The 19,022-nt window shown below is 37.7% G+C and overlaps 1 protein-coding gene across 3 annotated transcripts in view; it reads left to right on the top strand.

Annotated features, from left to right (window-relative positions):
* The window catches only part of MTNR1A (melatonin receptor 1A), a 106,740-nt gene extending 91,572 nt beyond the window's left edge, over nucleotides 1–15,168 (top strand). For all 3 annotated transcript variants that reach the window (XM_043513653.1, XM_043513654.1, XM_043513655.1), the window contains exon 3: nucleotides 7,642–15,168. In XM_043513653.1, the coding sequence (XP_043369588.1) occupies nucleotides 7,776–8,510 (735 nt within the window). In that variant the 5' untranslated portion in view covers nucleotides 7,642–7,775 and the 3' untranslated portion in view covers nucleotides 8,511–15,168. The remainder of the gene's footprint in view (nucleotides 1–7,641) is intronic.
* Nucleotides 15,169–19,022: the final 3,854 nt, after the last annotated feature.

Below are 19,022 nucleotides of genomic sequence, written 5' to 3'. Positions count from 1 at the left end.
ATATGCACGGGGAATTTTTGATGCAAGCCAAGTTTAGAAATAAAGTCTTGATTTTAAAAATCGGCATTTCACATCTGAGAGAGCTGATATTATGATCTGTAAAATGAATGAAGTTCCCAAGAGTAACTGGAGTTTATACAATATTTATTTCTGCATTTCTTTTCAATGGTTTTGTACCATTTTGATGCAGCGTTTATAGACCTTTAGTTTCTTAATCCTCTAGGACCTGTGCTTCAGTGAAACTGGAACTATCTGTGCAAACTTACTTATCTAAGAAAACTTATTTGGCTTTGAAATGGTGGCTGAGACGGGAAGAAATGGTAATTGACTCAACTTGCAGTGTATTCCTCTCCATATAATACTTTTGGGGCACTTTAACCCTTGTGGAATTCCAAATGAGATACTTAGATGCAGCAGTTTTCACATTCTGCATTGCCACCAGGAAGATACTGGGCTGGAGCTGATCCTGCTTTCCTTGAACACCCAATATCTAAACTAATTTTTTGTGGGGGGATATCAGGGTGCACATGGAATGCAGGATCATCCCCCTAATGTGTAGTAAATAACTATATCAGAGACTGTAGCTGATTTCTAACAGCCCATCATAGTTGTACCAAGTAACGAATATATTGATATCTTGAATGTAAACGGAGCATTTTTTAAATTACTTGTTTACAGGACCAGGAATGCAAAGAAGAGTAGGCTAGTTAACTAGCACTGGACACTTAGAAAACCACTAGAGAGCAGTTATTAATTAACAAATTTTAAAACTGAAGGAACATTTAGCTTGTCACACAGCATAAAGATAGCCTGTTCATGATTGGTCTAATCTTTTTGAATGCCATTATGTGCAAACCAAAAGGGGACACTGACCTCACAAAACAGTGTGGTCACAGCGGAAAATGGCAGCGTGATATGCTTCTTAATACTATGCACCATTCTCTTTTACAAAACAGAAATGGCATCCAAAGGAAAGTAGCTCATGGCCTGTTCTGCAAAAGTAAAGGTGAATTCACTTTGTACTGTTTTTAGCTTTATAGTCTTGTTTTCCATACAATCTAGACCAGTACTTTCTGGTTTCCCTGTGAAGTACTGTAATCTGGAACTGTGGTCACTCCTAGCACTGTGTTGCTCTGGAGTAGGATTGCTAGTTTATTAAAGTGTTGCTAGTTTTACAGGAGAATATCATCTTGTTTGTATTTTTGGTTTTATGACTAAGGAGCACAATGTTTGACTCTTTCCCTTCTTTGCTGCACACGTGTTTGGTGAGCATAATGTTGAATTAGTTGTTTATGTCTATCTAATAATGTACAACTTTGGGTTTATTTTTTGAGCCTGTGCATTTTATAGCACTAAATGAGAAAATATCTAGACTAAAGGGAAAATATAGTTTTATGATTAAATAAAATACAATGAGACACCCCTGGACATAACCAGTAAAAATTTTAGCAGTTACCAGAAATCTTATAAGATGTCACTAGAAGAATTCAAGGTGCTTTACTATGAAGATATGGTGATAAGAGTACCAAGTCCTAAGAATCCTGGCAGAGAAGCATTTTGAACAAGATATACCTCCAGAGAATTTGACCTACATTTATAGAAAAAAAATCCCAATAATTAAGGCTAGCCTATAATTAGTTACATCAAGATCAGATTACATTCACATCTGGGCATATTTGAGAGGTGATAAAAAAGCAGTTAGGAATTGCATAGACATTCTAATCAGAAACTACATTTGACTTCATAATTGACACTAGATTGTAAATGTTACATAACACAATCATTAGGGAGTGGGGAATTAATAAGTAAGCACTAAGGGCCTGCTCCAGCTCCTATTAAAGTCAATTGAAAGACTCCCATTGACTTCAGTGGCCATAGGATCAGGTCCTGCCTCAAAATAAACACGTTAAAAAAGGTAAGGCTGAAAAATGTCTCAAAGTTAGAAAAATGTAAAAACATGCTTGGGTCCCATCAGACCTAGGTGAATATGAGATGTGAACAGTCCATTAAAAGAAAGAGAACGCATTGTTTACCTGAATGCAGTACAGTCTGTATTTGTGGCTCCTGGATACCCAGTAAACAACATATGGGAGGTCCCTAAGCAAGAAGCTAGAATAAGGTTACAAATAATATGATAAACATGCATACACATCATACAGGTTTAGAAGATATTGGGAATGGAGTCTTGTATCTTGTTAGAGCTGGAGCCTCTAGCTATTAATACAATACAAATACTAAATATGTCATTAAATTATGTTAATGATGCAAACTGGTCTTTTTTCAGGAAAATATTTTTTTCCTAAACCCCAATGTAAGCATAGGGGTTTAGGTGTAAAGAAGATTGAAAGGGAGAAGATCAATTACAGGTGTTTAATAACTTTTTAGGGGAGAATGCAGATGTTTGATTTGATCTATCTATTTAGGTGGAAAATATTTTCCCTCTTTCTAGCATAGAATAATCTGTGGCTGTTGACAAAGTGTGAATGTTCTGCTGTTCTATACATGTAAAATAATTACTTGCCTGTTTTTCTTTTCTTCTTCATTGAGATGATTCTAGATTTTTTTGTTTCTATTCATATTTAAGTTATTGGTGCTTTGCTTGTGCTGGTTATTTGTTTGCTTTTTTCTCATAGCCAAATTTCATAGGGGCCAAAATTGGTCCCTGAAAGTCGGAAACCAGATTGCTGTATTCACCAAGGATTAACAACATGGCTAGACCATGAAGCCACCGGAAAATAAATGTAGTAATAAAATAATTTTATTCTTTGGGTGAAGAAAAAAAAGTTAGCATAAGAAAGTGAAGAGTAGAAACAGCAAACTAAGAAATATTAGTCTAAATAAATGTGTTGAAAAATAATAGCAATTTCTTATCACTGTTGCCACTAAAATAAGATCTCCAATCCTCCCACTCTACTACTCAATTAAAGTTTTTCCATAATCCCAAAATCTTAAATAGGACTCACCAACCTTATAAAATTTAGTTATTTTGCATCATAGATCTAAAACCTCCAAAATTTCTTATTCTTACCACTCCTTCCAGCAGAGAGAAAGTCAACTCTGCCCCTACCAATACCTGCCTCTTGACCTTTGGGGAGCTCAGGTCTCCAGGTCAAAGTCTGCTCTCAGTTGTGTCAGCAAAACTGAGGACAGAATTTGGGCTTCTTTCCCCTGGTAATGTGGCTGCATGGTGCTGAGTTTCCTGAATGCTAAGTCTGAGGTTTGACATTGGCAATTTCTTCCTTTATTGGTTGTACTCATATAGAGCTAGATTCCATTCCAGTCACAGGCAAAAATCTGATTACCTTCAGTGCTGAAGGATCAAGCCCAAATACAGAGTCTATCGGATCATTACGAGCATACAAAATACGATGTGTTACACAGATATCAATTGCCAGTACAACAGCCTGTGGATCTTCTGTGCTGCTTCTCCATCTATTTTGGCAATGGCATCATGAAAATTAATAGTATTAGTCTTTCCTACAACTTCCCTGTGTCACATTTATTCCATTCATTTTATGCGGTGTTTCCCTTTGGGGAAAGTGGAATTGTGTGGATCATTTGTTTTCTTCAGTAAAAATTGTAAGATGGCAGATTGGTCTGATATGGAACATGTACTGTGCATGAGCAGTCACACAGGTTTCTTCTGCATTCACAGCACTGCCAATATTTTATGGAGCATTTCCTTGGACTGTATCTAAAAGCAGAGCCTACTGACTCTAGTCAGCCCAGCTCAGCTTTCTCCACACTTCTTTACAAGTTTAAAGAACATTATTAAGGCTGCAAAGTTAAGCCCTCAAAAGTTAGGAAATACCAGAATTCAGAGTGCATGTGAAACCTTAATTCACTCCCCTTGTATGTATGCATTGCAATACAGTCTTTAATTACATGATGGCATATTATTTTTTCCACAGAACCCCCTGCTCATTCAGTGCACAGAATGGAAGGTGCTCAATTAATGAATAGCTATTTAATATTTTGTTTTCTCAGCATTTGTTCAAAGTGTAGCCACAGGGCTTATTTACTGCACAGCGTTCTCTCCTCTCCCACCAGCCTCCTTGCCCAGACTCCCCTCTGGCTCCTGCCCCAATGAAGTCTAGCTCTTGTGAATTCTGAATTCAAATCAGCAAGCTCCTTGCTCTCAGATCTGGTGCCAGACCTCAGCCCAGCCCACCGGAGACCAGAGCTGCAGTTATAGGCAGAATTCTGCTCAGCCCCTGGAGCCTGACCAATGTGGACAGAATCTTCTGGGGATTTAACGACTAAATATCTACACATGTTCTACTGAGCACATGCAAACTTTTCAAGAGCCTGTAATTTGGGCAAATTTGGACTGATTTTTCACAAGGAAAGCAAAAAGCAAATCCTTGACACAGAAGTCCCCCTGCTGCCAAATTTCAAGCCTCAGCTCTAAAGTCTGGGGATGCTAACACTTTTTTTCATAGAAAAGATCAAAGTTTTTCAATATGGGCAAAACAGTTATTTTTCCCTTGTCTTGTTCTTGGAAGTGGCTGAATCATTGTGGCTGAAAGTTTTTGGGAAAAAAAATCAGCCTGCAGAAGAAACCAGCATGGATAGTTAAAATAGTTAAAATTTGGCAAAGCTATGGGCAAATGAAACAGAGCCTTATAATAGGAAGTGACTCAGCCCCACCTGTAATTTATATAGTGTTGTATTTACACACTTACAGCATTCTGCAAACAATCTTCCAATAGATCATGGACAGATTTTGTGAGCAAAGACCAACAGAGGGAATGGATTTTATGTTTTCCTTCTGTTTCTATTCAAACTTCCTCCTTTCATGCTACCGCTGAAATTAATAGGACATCTGCCACAGGCTTTATCACAAACAGACTCTAGGATGGCATTAGATCCTCAGTCAAAAAGAGGAAACAATTTCAGAAATCAACAAGAGAAAGGCATCTAGAAAACTAGGTACAAAACTTACAAAAACCAGTATATCTTAATCTTTTAAATAAGGCCATTTATCCCAGCTTCTGTTAGTAGGAACAGTTAATGGGCATCACGTGCCTGCATTGAATAAAATTAAAATACAAAAAAATGCATACTGTTCTGAGCCAAATATTTCCACGTTTCTGCATCTCTGCATGTGTTTTGAGATTTAGTATTTCCCTATGAACATTTAAAGTATGGGATTAGCAGGAGAAAATGCTTTTTTCAATGTTTTAATTAATTTAATTATATTGAAAGAAGTGGAGCACAATGTTGAGAATTGCAGCAGTGCAAAGGGCTTGATACTGCATTGGTATTTTCATTTTAAAGCTGATTTTCAGTTATAATTTAACAGTATGGTACTTGCTTACATGCTGAAAAACTTGAATAAAACATTGTCCCAAAAGTCTGCTTTTAGTAAGTTGGCTTTTTTAAAAAAAAAAAAAAAGAAAGATAAGAGAGAATAAGTTGGGTTGTTTTAAAAAAATATCCTTGCCTCGTTGAAGTCAATAGCCAATACCCATTAACTTCCATGATGCCATGATTTCATCCCTTATAATCAATAATCTGTCCACAATTTCTTTTATCTGAATTTTGGTTCCATGTTTTGCTTGTCATTGTTTTTAATTTGCACTGTGGTTGTAGAGGTGTTGGTCCCAGAGAGACAAGATGGATGAGGTGATATGTTTTATTGGACCAACTTCTGTTTGTGAAAGAGACAAGCTTTCCAGCTTCTACAGAGCTTTTCTTTTTCATGCTTCCCTACATTGTATAATATTCTGGACAATGAACACCTATTATTGTAGGGACCTCTTGATACCAACTACTAGCAGTGCCTGGATCCCCTGGGTCTGGAATTTACATTCTAGTTGATGAAAGAGTGTCACGTAAGGTCTCTAATGAAAACCTGTGTCATACTGGTCATCTCAATGATTGAACAATGAATGTACAGGTGATATTTAAAGAGTTGTGTATGTATGTACAAAAATATGTTCTTAAAGCATGTAAGATGACATGTTTTAGAATGGTTCCACCAGACAGGAGGTAAGAAAAGTTTAGCTGTCTGGCTACATGAAAGTGAAGTATTGCAAGCTTTACAGTGGAGACACATTTACATACTGAGTCAAATGCTAATGCAGCGATGTGAAATCAATGAAAAAAGCACACAGGAAAAAATGAGCTGTGCAGAATGATATCCTGTTCTCAAACTAAAACAATGGTTTGAGAGACTATATCTAGGAGGTGAAGAGGAACCACAGTGATTACTTAAGTCTGTGAAGACAAGCTGCCAGTGGGCTTGATCTCAGGAGCAAAGGTCTCAACTAAATTAGTTGAAAACACTGTGGAAAGAACTTGCGGTAAGCTGTTTTGTTAGTCTCTAGAAAACATGTTATGATTTTGTTTTCTATGTAACCATTTGTTACCAATATTCTCACTCTCTATCACTTGAATTTCAGTTTGATAATAAACTTATTGTTTTCACTATATCTAAGCATTGTGTGTTAAGTAAAGTGGTGATCCTGAGTGGAATTTTACAACCTGGTGTACACTATTCCTTTGGGATTAGCAGAACTAAGAGTTCTGTGAATGCTCAATAGACCAGGGATTGAGCACTCTAGAGGAAAGATAGTCTCTATATTTGCAATAAGACCTCACATGTGACCTACAGTGTATGACGTAAATGTCTCATGAGAATAATAATCTTCATACTTGCAATATAGAGGCAAATAAACATGTAGATTGACTAGTGTTTTTAAAACGCATGAGGATAAACTAATTGAACATAAACTCATACATTTGTAAAATACTTGAAGGATTATGAGGTGCTCAGATGCTACAGCCTAAAATAGATTGATTCTGATTTACCTGCTTGATTGAGGGCCCTATCCAAAGCCCATTAAAAAGTCAACAGTATCTTTTCAGCGACTTCTCTTTGCTGCTGCATCTGGTGTGTTTACCTTTAGGTAGAGCAATCAGGAAGAAGAAGGAGTAAGAGTATGTGGCATCAGTGTTCCATGTTGAAGATCTTTAAACTATCTTTGTCAGCACTACATGATTTTAAAAACAGGATGAAAAAATGGGGATTTGGGGTTTTTTTTAGTGTTTTAGAAACTCTTTCCTTGAGAAATACCAGAAGGATGTTGTCTCTAAATATTAATACAATTGCAATATTGTAGCTGGAATCTTTAAAATTTATTAAGGTAATATCACCCAAGAAAGGCTTGAGATACAAACAGGAAAACAGATTTAAGTTTCAGAAGTAGAAAAATTTGGGGATAATTTTCGGAAAAGCAATAGAGTTAATGTGAAAAGTGAATAAGAGTTTTAAATGGCACCATATTCGTCATCATATTATTTATGCTCATTTTTCAAGAGAGACTGTTTTAAAAAGACATGAATTCTGGATCTGTGTGATTAGGAGAACCCAAGTAAATGACATAATAAAAATAGAAGCTTTATGGTAACTAAACCCAATAAAACCTTTGTTTTAAAGGTACACCTTAGAATTGAACCATTTCCTCTTTAAAGAAAAATAAGTGTCTTATTTCTGATACATGAAAATAAAGTTTGGGGTTAATAGAAAGTAGAGTTTTCCTCCGAGACTGGCTGTTAAAAATATGGAAACACACAAAGGAAGAAAGAACAAAAGAAAAAAGAGAAATAAATATTTTTTTCATATTTATTTTGCAGGAAATATATTTGTTGTAAGCCTGGCCATTGCAGACTTGGTAGTGGCGATCTACCCATACCCACTGGTCCTGACATCTGTATTTCATAATGGATGGAATCTGGGCTACCTCCACTGCCAAATTAGTGGTTTCCTGATGGGCCTAAGTGTCATTGGATCAATATTCAACATTACCGGCATTGCTATTAATCGATATTGCTACATCTGCCACAGCCTCAAGTATGACAAGCTGTATAGTGACAAGAATTCTCTGTGCTACGTCATTCTCATCTGGATCCTGACATTTGTTGCTATTGTTCCTAATCTGTTTGTTGGATCTCTACAATATGATCCACGAATCTACTCGTGCACATTTGCACAATCTGTGAGCTCACCATATACAATAGCAGTGGTGTTTTTCCATTTCATGCTTCCCATAGGCATAGTTACTTTCTGTTACTTGAGAATATGGATCCTTGTTATTCAGGTAAGGCGAAGGGTTAAACCTGACAACAAGCCCAGGCTGAAGCCACATGACTTTAGGAACTTTGTCACCATGTTTGTGGTATTTGTACTGTTTGCGATCTGTTGGGCTCCTTTGAATTTCATAGGCCTGGCTGTGGCTGTCGACCCAGACACAATAATCCCCAGGATTCCAGAGTGGTTGTTTGTATCCAGTTACTACATGGCATATTTCAACAGCTGCCTTAATGCTATCATATATGGACTCCTGAACCAGAATTTCAGAAGAGAATACAAGAGAATTATTGTCACAATTTGTACAGCAAAGGTTTTCTTTCAGGATAGTTCTAATGATGCAGCAGATAGGATGAAAACCAAACCCTCACCACTGATTACAAACAACAATCAAGTGAAGGTAGACTCAGTGTGAAAATGGGACCCTCACCATTGCCGATCTACAACATTCAAACACTAGATCTGTTTTATTAGCTACGCAGTTGAAGTGCTGTAGTGAAATACTAGTCCTATATGAAAGGTACTTGGACAATGTTCTATGTACAGTATTTGTGAGCCAAAGTAACACAGCCTTGACATAAAGAGCCTCCTGTTTTACAATCTCTCTTTCAAATAATGACTCACTTATATGCTTAAGATATTACAGGGTTACAGAATTTTTTTTTAATTTTCTGTTTAACATAGATAACTGAAGATGGATTGGAACTGAACTGCCATATTAACTGGCTGTTTGAAAAAGCATCATCAACCCACAGCTGGACTCCCTAAATTGCAAGGCAGGTTATGGTACTAATTTTGACACCCTTAACAACGTCTGTTAAAGGAAAAATGGGAGCTATTTATTCCAGTATGCAGAAACGTGAAAAGAGGAGGGAGAATACTTGAAATGTTTCACTAAGAATCTCAGTCTATATATTTAAGTTCCTATAGCAGTCATAACTTTGTGGCAAGTAAACCTCACCACTCCTTTCAGGTAACTACACAGCCCTTGTTTAGTTCTCCTCTTTAAAACTGTTTTTAGGAGGAAAAATATGCATGTCTGATTATCTCAAAAGCTACAAGGGCCTATAAAACAGCTAGGGGCATGCTGGAGGATGGCAGGGAGCACACATGGGTTCAACAGGAGCTCAAAGAACATGGAGGGATTTTGAGGAATGGGCACTTCCAACTTCCCTAACGTCCAGGAGAAATACAATGGGAGAAGACTGGAAGCCACCCAAAAGGAGAGAATGGGGCAGATATTCTCTGGAGATAGTAGAGAGAAGTGTCTGTTGCTTCTCTGTGACCAGCGGGAATTGCCAGGCATGGGCCAAGAAGCCAAATGAACTTATGAGGGCATCTGAGGGGAATGGGAGTTTGTTTTGGAGAGCGACAGGGCATCCATAGGTTTTGACTGCTTAGCTGAACTCTCAACCACATGAAGCCTGGAGGATTGAGATAAGCATATCAGATTCACTTACTGCTTCCCAAAATGAGCCTGTGACCCTGTTCTAACCCCTGGAAGCCAGTAGAGCCCTGGCTGCTTCTCAGAATTGTCCAAAAAAGCTTTTTGAAATGTTGGTATCTAAACACCTCATCCATAGTTACCAATGATGAAAATGGTATAAAAGCCTAGAGAGATTAACAGACCAGAATAATAGAGAAGAGAAAAGAGAAGGCACCACTACCCTGTGGTAGAGGAGCAAAGGAATAGATGGTTCCCAATATTGGACCAGCTACTCCCTATGTGGCCTATCCATAGATGTGTTCCATGCATGGGAAAGAGATGAAGAGGGTGGGGAAGGGAGGAAGTGCGGCTAGGCAGGCCTTGGCCTTCTACAGTGAATCTCCACATACAGTGAACTCATTTGGTGAAAAAAAAAATTTTTTTTTTTAACAAGAATAGGTTTCAGCTTTTTCAGTTAATGGACTGAGATCCTTTCAAACACTATGCAAGGATTGTTCTCTCACTAACTCGCATTATCATTAAAAAGAATGATCCACTGAATTAGATCTGTAAAGGTTTCAGCTATCATAGCTTTCTAATCATTAGCCATCCTATCCTGGCATATATTTACTTCCCACGATCACTGATGCTTGAGTTTTTCCAAGACAGTTCCAGCCATCTCTACAAGACTAAAAGGTTTTAATAGTTTATCAGAATTTTATTATTATATGTTAAAATATACACTATATTGAAACTGGTTCATTAAAATAATTACATGATACACTAGAAAAAGATTTGGATTTCAACACCTTAGATTTCTTTGAAAACATTAAATACTCACTGTATTCTATAATTCCTTAACAGTAGACAACCTTAAAAGCATCTCATATCTTTTGGGCATACATTATCGTACACTTGACTTAATATAAATTATGAGCTAAACAGAACATTCATACATATTTGAAACCACACTAACATTTTGGCAACTGAACAGTTTCTTACCTTAAAAACAGGTGCCTCCTGTTGTCCTTCACTCACTTCAGGCTTGTAATGAACCTGACTAACAATGATGAAACAATTTCCAGATGAACAAGCCAGTCAATGCATTATCAAGGTGCTTGACTCATCTTTGTTTACATTCAAATCTGTGTTGGCATTCAAAACCACTCTGTAAATAACCAGTTCACTTCTATTGTGGTATCATCATATGATATGATTAACAGTATAAAGTACATCACAGCTTCCTTCAGTGATTTCATCCTTAGAGGATGCTTAATTGTGTACTGGCATTGCTTATAGTGTGTAGTTATATCACAATAATGAGGGAGGCAAGACCACCCATATTAGTCACATAAGAAATACACTATTTAAATTACTACAAAAAGTCTTGCCGTATTTAAAACAAATATTTTCACTTAAAACAATGTAATATTTTATGGGGAATCTGATAAAGTAGTTTCAGTACTACTAAATCATCAGTGAATTTAGTATTGTCAAAGGTTTTTTTTCACTTGCCCATTTCAAACTGGAAGCGTACATGTTTATCACTTCTACACATGTATAAGCCTTGAAACAGCCATTAGTGTGGGTTATCTGAGGAATTAAAATCCCTTTTAATTCACAAGTGTGAAAATATATTTTTGATTACAATAAAAAAGCTCATTTGCTAGACACAATAAATCATATACCAAAGGTCTATATTTTGGTGAACAGGCCTGTAATTAAAATTGAGAACATTTTTCAGATCTGGTATTTTGAAGAATTTGTATTAATACTAAAACTACAGAAATTGTGTATGTTGGTGATGATATGAACTGCTAAATATAGCAATAATTTTAAAAAGACTAATCCCTTGCTCTTTTGGGGGGTATTGTTGCTTGTAGCTATTTGTTTGCCCCCAAATTAACACAGGTGACCAGCTGGCTGGAACTTTTAGGAAATTATTTGCTGACCTCTTCAAATTTTTCTGCTTATTTTTTGACCATTCCATAGTATGTTTTTAGGAGTGTTTCCAAAGTCACTCCCAACCAACAGCACCTCCAAATGCAAAACAACTGCAAATTAAAACCAAAGTACCAATGTTTAAGTTCCCTAGAATGATTTATGGCCTGATCCTGTGAGGTGCTTGCAACATGATGAACAGCCTCTGTTGGAAGTTGCTCAGCACCTCAGAGAATTGGGCCATCTATAATCAACAAGTAATGCCTGAAGAACATAGGATGCTTCTTTCTCAGTAAAAATAGAACTAAGCTCTGGCAGTTTACCCAAACAGTCTTGCAATTGAACTGTACAAATGCATGATCCCTAAGATACAAGTAAAGATATTTTTACCTTCAAAGTGATGAAATTCACCCCTGTGTAAAAGACCAGCATAGACCACTTAATCCAATTAAACTGTATTTTGGAGGCTTAGGCCCTTTGAATATGGGTGATTTTCACTCTTTAAGGACCCAGTCCTGCAATGTGTTACACATGGATAGACCTTTGCTTTTGAGCTGAGCCTCAGTGAAGCCAATGGACATCCAGGCATGAGCAGGGATACACCCATGTGCAACACATAAAATCAATGGCTAAATGAGTCTCAATTTTCCCTGTGAAAATTCTTTTTTATGTATGATCCTGGCTGTGCTAACAGTCAGTCTGTCACTGTGTGTCATCACATCCTGAATAACACTGTTGCTGTGTTTGGTACAGTCATTTTATGGTGATGATTTTCAGTGCAAGCTTTATATAACACAAAAATATAGCACTGTTTCCTTTTAACTAGCACAGAAAATATTAACTCATTAATATTAGTTAGTGTTTATAGTATTTAAACAGTGATTGTTTGCAGCTATGCACATTAATTTTGAATAGTTTACTTATAGTGCTCATCGCAATATTTCTTTCGCTCAACTCTGCTACTAGTGGAACAACACGGAAAAACAGCAAAAAAATTCTAGAAGAAAGAAAGGAAAGGTGAAAGGAAGAGGCGCATATGTTAAAATTGATCTGGGATTACTTTAATAAACATTGGCCACCCAAAACAGCCATATTGCTGAATACTGACCATAATATTTATGATACATTATGTATAAATGCCTATAAACAAACTAGGCCAATATATTAAACAATATTAAAGATAAAAGACTAGCTCCTCATAATGTAAATCAGCATAACCCCACTGATTTATAACAGCTGAGGATCTGGCAGTATTTACTTTCATACATGTACAGGACACCTATCATACCATTACACTAGCTACGTTTCTCTCTTAATTTTAAAGAATTCATCACGTCAGCTATCCAGGTCTATACTAAGGTTGTGGAGGAATGTGAAATTGCCTGCAAAATCTCTGCAAAATAAACCTCATCCAATAGAGTTGTCTATGTGATTTATTTTTTGAATAAAGTAAATATATTGACTCAATGGCTTGATTAAACTTCTGTTATCTAGTCAGGTTTCATTGTTGCTATATTGGTGAAATCCTACAAGCTTTTGGCAGATATCCAGAAATGATCATCTATATGTAACTCTATGGATGTATGAAAATAGACATGTCACACACATTTCCCCATTAGGGTGCACAAGGATGGCATTTAATTACAAACATGTAAATGGGGTCCTGATCCTGAGAACTCTTACTCAGACAGATTCTTACTCAGACAAGTATTCTCATGAAAATGGAGTCATCTCATTGACTTCAGCAAGAACTACTTGTTTAACTGCTTCAGGATCAAGCCCTAGAATAGTAACCTAAATTACTGCTTAGAAGCCATAAATTAGAAAGTGTGAGAGAACATTGAATACCCTGATGAAACATTGGAGAATTTGTTCAAGGATGGACAAGAATCATATCAACATGTTATAATAGTGCAACTGCTAATGGTAAGATTGATTTCCCCGCCCTCTCCAAATCAAATAGTTACATGGATACAAAATTACACTTCTGTGCAATCTTTAGTGATGCATTGTCTAGGTCACGCCCTCACAACACACAAAGTATAACTAGTGGTTATTTTGAAGAAAGAATTGAAATATTTTAAATTACATATAACTACAAAGGCTACACATTGAAGGGACTTCTTCAAGCCATGCTAAAAGGTATGCTCCACTGGCTTAGATACGGCAACTATTCCAACTCTGCAGTATATCCTCAGGTGGACTTTGCATTTATGGTCAGGATATTTATCAAAATATGCATGTTTAAATCCAAAAGACCAGTATACAGCCCTTGGAACAGAAGGACGATAGTTGCACTGACGATGTATATGCTCAACCTGAGCATTTGCCACAACCCAGTATGTCACTCATGCCATATTCCAGGATAATTCCTTCCTTCTCCCTTCAGAATTAGCCCTTCTCTAATTTCATATTCCAAACTATGGCCCTTTCTACCCCATGTCTGAGCAGGCTACCAGCCTGACTTTCCCCACCCACCTGTCCGCAGCAGCCAATCCACTCTTTCATGAGCAGTGCTCTCGGCTGTGTGTCCCAATCTCAGTGCAACCACCAATCCTTTATTTAAGGGATGTCTGATGGTCCTCCACCCATACCTAATATGGATAAGCATCTTATTAGATACAAATATAAAGTTTAAGCAATAATCACACAAAGGGTTCTGCATTTGGATGCCAATGTATATTTTTTGTACCATGAATAAACCACCACGAGGTGATGTTCCTGCAACAGAAGTTTCCTGTATATTTCATACAGTTTGCTTTTATTTCCTTGAAATGCAGGTGGTTACCCTGCTGCCCACCCCCTCATCTTGTTCTCCAGCCACATGACACCCTCCCCTGTTGCTTCCTGAACTGAGGGAGGGACCAGGATTAGAGATCAGGAGGAAACAAAGTCTCACTGAGGACTTGTCTACATGGAACATTATTGCCTGGCATGCACTAAAACAGGAGTTTCAGGAGTTCTGAAACTGCACTATGGAATGTTTAGCACACAGTAGCAAGGTCCATGCAGCCAGTTAATGTGCAAAAAACTAGTGCATTGTAGATTCACAGCCTTGGCTTGCCACGTACAAACTCTCTGTGTAGCCAAGCCATGAGAGAGCAACCTGGGAGGTGGTGTTTTGGTTCCCAATAGGGAGAAGACTCACATCAGATAGAAAACACAACTCAGCCTACCCTCCCAGGGGCCTTCCCTCCTCCCTAGCACAGCTACCCTAATGGCTTCACTTAATAATGAATCCAATCAATGGGCCAGCTAGTCAGTATCTTCTCTCTGACATTAGCCACTACTGTTTGAAGAAGACGAACAACCTCTTTAGTGACCAACTTCACAATAAAGTAGCTATGGGAGGAGTTTCCAGGCAGGTAGTGATTTGCTTAATCTCCTGAAATATGTAGGTTATAAATGATTGTTCTGCCAAGCTAGTATAAATATGTAGTTATTACAATTATATGTTTACCTGCAAATTTCCTATGGCTGAGTGTTTGGAAGTTCCTCACCATACACTGAAATGGCAATTTAATGAACTTGATGGTCCCAGTTTTGCTTTCAGTTACACTGAATTTCATAACAGCTACATAAATGTATGTGAAACCCAAACTTCGCCTGTTATGTGTCATTCTATGAGTACCTATCGTTTGATCAAGACTTTGTTGAATAACATTTATCTAATCATTAATTTGGATTAAATTTATGAAAATTTAAAAATAAATGGACTTTTTTCATTACTTCCTCATGTTGGAGAATGACTTGTAAGATTTTAATTGAATGTTAATTCATGAATGTATAATATATTGAAGAACAATTTCACATACAGTGTTTTCAATTGTTTTGATTATTCAGCCAGCTCTGCTGTCATTATCTGGTTGTATGTAATTATGTATGTAATTAAGAAGAAAGAAAGGAAAGGTGAAAGGAAGAGGCGCATATGTTAAAACTGATCTGGGATTACTTTAATACACATTGGCCACCCAAAACAGCCATATTACTGAATACTGACCACAATATTTATGATACATTATGTATAAATGCCTATAAACAAACTATGCCAATATATTAAACAATATTAAAGATAAAAGACTAGCTCCTCAGCTAATGTAAATCAGCATAGCCCCACTGATTTATAACAGCTGAGGATCTGGCATAATTATGGAAGTGTAAAGTGAATACACAATTATGCACACCATATGCACAATTAGGCACACCATAGCTTCATAACCTGTAAGCCCAGAACAGACTACTTTGCTCATCTAGGCTGACTTACCAGATAACACTGGCCAGACGACTTTCTTGAATTAATTCGTGTTTGAAGCTTACCTTTCAGAAAAAACATCCAATCTGGAATGTAAAATTGCCAGTGCTAGAGAATCCACCACAACCCTTGGTAAGTAGTTCCAATGGTTAATTACTTTCACTGTTAAAAACGTGCACCTTATTTCCATTGGAAGCTATACCTTTGTCTGCTACATTAAAGAGCCCATTATCAAATATTTGTTCCCCATGTAGGTACTTATACACAGTGATCAAGTCACCCCTTACCCGTCTCTATGTTAAACTATATAGATTGAGCTCCTTGTGTCTATCACAATAAGACATATTTTCCAATCCCTTAATTATTTTCATAGTGCTTTTCCGAATCCTCTCCAATTTACCAACATTCTCCCTGAATTGGGGCCAACAGAACAGGACACAATAGTCCTGCAGCAGTTGCACCACTGCCAAATACAGTGGTACTATAAATTCTCTGCTCCTAGGTCAGATCCCCCTGTTTATGCATCTAAGAATATGGCTTCACTTGGAGCTGGGGGTGTGATTCTCAGCTCAAGTAGACCTACTCATTGTCATTAGGCTAGTGTGCTAAAAATAGTAGTGTAGCTGTGGTAGCACAGGCAGGGTGAGCTGCGGCATTGGCTAGCCACCCTAAGTACAGTCTCACAGGGGTCTGGGAGTATGTGTACTCAGGGCAGCTAGCCTGTGTTGCCATTTGTTGAGATGGTGTTAAATTATTATGAATTGCTGTGATTGGTCCGGATAAATGTGGCAAGCATGAGTTTGGTATTGCTTGGTATGTTTGAACCTGCTAGAAGATTTTGGGAGCAGGATTCCCTTAGCATTAGATAAATGGAGTTGTATACTACTGGAGGCGCTGAAACTGCACTAGAATGGCTAACAATGGCTTAATGGGCATGTGTGTTTTAACTCTGAACTTTGGAATATATCAGCAGAAAAACGTGCTCACAAAGTAAAGAACATGTAAGATCATGCAATCAGTGGGCTTGGTGGCAAAGCTTATATGGGTCAAAAATGACCCTTTTTGGATAACCTCAGGCTAAGAACTTGAGTGAATGATTTATGAGAGGGTAAATTATGGATGAGTTTTGGTTAGTCTGTGTGTTTGCTTTGCAGTCCCTTCCAAAATTATGAAGAAAATCAGTAATAAACGCCTACAAGGCATATTTCTGTGACAAGTGACTCCATTGAGAACAAAAGGGTATATAAATGCTAAGCAAAGTGAATGAAATCAGTTCAACTCCCCAATTAATATCGAGACTGTGAGACGGAAGTTGTCAGGGTAACCGAGACCCTGCCGCGAGGGACCTTAGAACAAGAGGTCATTAGGGTAACCCAGGCCCTGCTTTGAGGGACAGACCAAGTGCCAGAGAGGGGAAAGAAGAAAGAGTAGTAGTCTCTATCTAGAGCTGGTAGATATATCTGCTTTCTTTGCCGATCAGGATACTGTGTAAGGCCAACATAGTTACTGAGGGTTTAGGCTTGGGGAACTGAGGCTTATGGAAAACAATGTACACCATCTAACTTTAAGTACATTTGAGTAATTCTGTCTCAAATAAATGACCGTGCATTAAGCATACTGATTTCCAAATTCTCACTAGTACCGGAAAAACCCTGCTCAACTGTGGGCCATTAAAAGATCCGTTTCAACACCATTCACTGCTGCCCGTGCTACCATGGCTACACTACTATTTTTAATAGGCTAGTGTCATTAGAATTAGTGCAAGTACGTCTACTTGAGATGGGAATCACACCCCCAGCTCCAACTGTAGGTGTAGCCTATGACTCGCTTTAGCCCATTTGGCCACAGCATTGCACTAGGAGCTCATGTTTAGCTAATTACGTCCATGACTCCCCATGTTTGAAAGAAGAATGTATCAACAGGTCTAACCATCCCTCTCAACTACCAAACGACTGAATGCAGAACTTTTAAAAATGTAAGATTATGCTAAAAATTAAGGGGTACAAAAGCAGGTGTTTCTCAATAAAGGGGAAGAAATTTAACAAATTCTAGCCTGATCCTACAAGCTGATCCATGTGGTGGACTCTTACTACTATGCCAGGTCCTATTGCAAGCCCATTAGCAAGAATTTGTAATGAATCTGTAAACTCAGGGGTTGTACTGAATGATTGGAGAATTGCTAACATAGTTCCTATTTTTAAGAAAGGAAAAAAAAAGTGATCCGGGTAACTACAGGCCTGTTAGTTTGACATCTGTAGTATGCAAGGTCTTGGAAAAAATTTTGAAGGAGAAAGTAGTTAAGGACATTGAGGTCAATGGTAAATGGGACAAAATACAACATGGTTTGACAAAAGGTAGATCATGCCAAACCAACCTGATCTCCTTCTTTGAGAAAGTAACACATTTTTTAGACAAAGGAAATGCAGTGGATCTAATTTACGTAGATTTCAGTAAGGCATTTGATACCATGCCACATGGGGAATTATTAGTTAAATTGGAAAAGATGGAGATCAATATGAAAATTCGAAGGTGGATAAGGAATTAGTTAAAAGGGAGACTACCGCGGGTCATACTGAAAGGTGAACTGTCAGGCTGGAGGGAGGTTACCAGTGGAGTTCCTCAGGGATCAGTTTTGGGACCAATCTTATTTAATCTTTTTATTACAGACCTCGGCACAAAAAGTGGGAGTGTGCTAATAAAGTTTGCGGATGATACAAAGCTGGGAGGTATTGCCAATTTAGAGAAGGACTGGGAAATCATACAGGAAGATTTGGATGACCTTGTAAACTGAAGTAATAGGATGAATTTTAATAGTGAGAAGTGCAAGGTGATGCATTTAGGGATTAATAACAAGAATTTTAGTTATAAGCTGGGGACGCATCAATTAGAAGTAATGGAAGAGGAGAAGGACCTTTGAGTATTGGTTGATCATAGGATGACTATGAGCCACCAATGTGAAATGTCCGTAAAAAAAGCTAATGTGGTCTTGGGATGCATCAGGTGAGGTATTTCCAGTAGAGATAAGGAGGTTTTAGTATCGTTATACAAGGCACTGGTGAGACCTCATCTGGAGTACTGTGTGCAGCTCTGGTCTCCCATGTTTAAGAAGGATGAATTCAAACTGGAACAGGCTATTACAGAGAAGGGCTATTAGGATGATCCAAGGAATGGAAAACCTGTCTTATGAAAGGGGACTCAAGGAGCTTGGCTTGTTTAGCCTAACTAAAAGAAGTTGAGGGGAGATATGATTGCTCTCTATAAGTATATCAGAGGGATAAATACCGGAGAGGGAGAGGAATTATTTAAGC

Source organism: Dermochelys coriacea, chromosome 4, assembly GCF_009764565.3.
Source record: "Dermochelys coriacea isolate rDerCor1 chromosome 4, rDerCor1.pri.v4, whole genome shotgun sequence".
NCBI lineage: Eukaryota > Metazoa > Chordata > Testudines > Dermochelyidae > Dermochelys > Dermochelys coriacea.
Note: the sequence above shows the minus strand (reverse complement) of the source record. Positions and strands in the feature narration are given on the sequence as shown.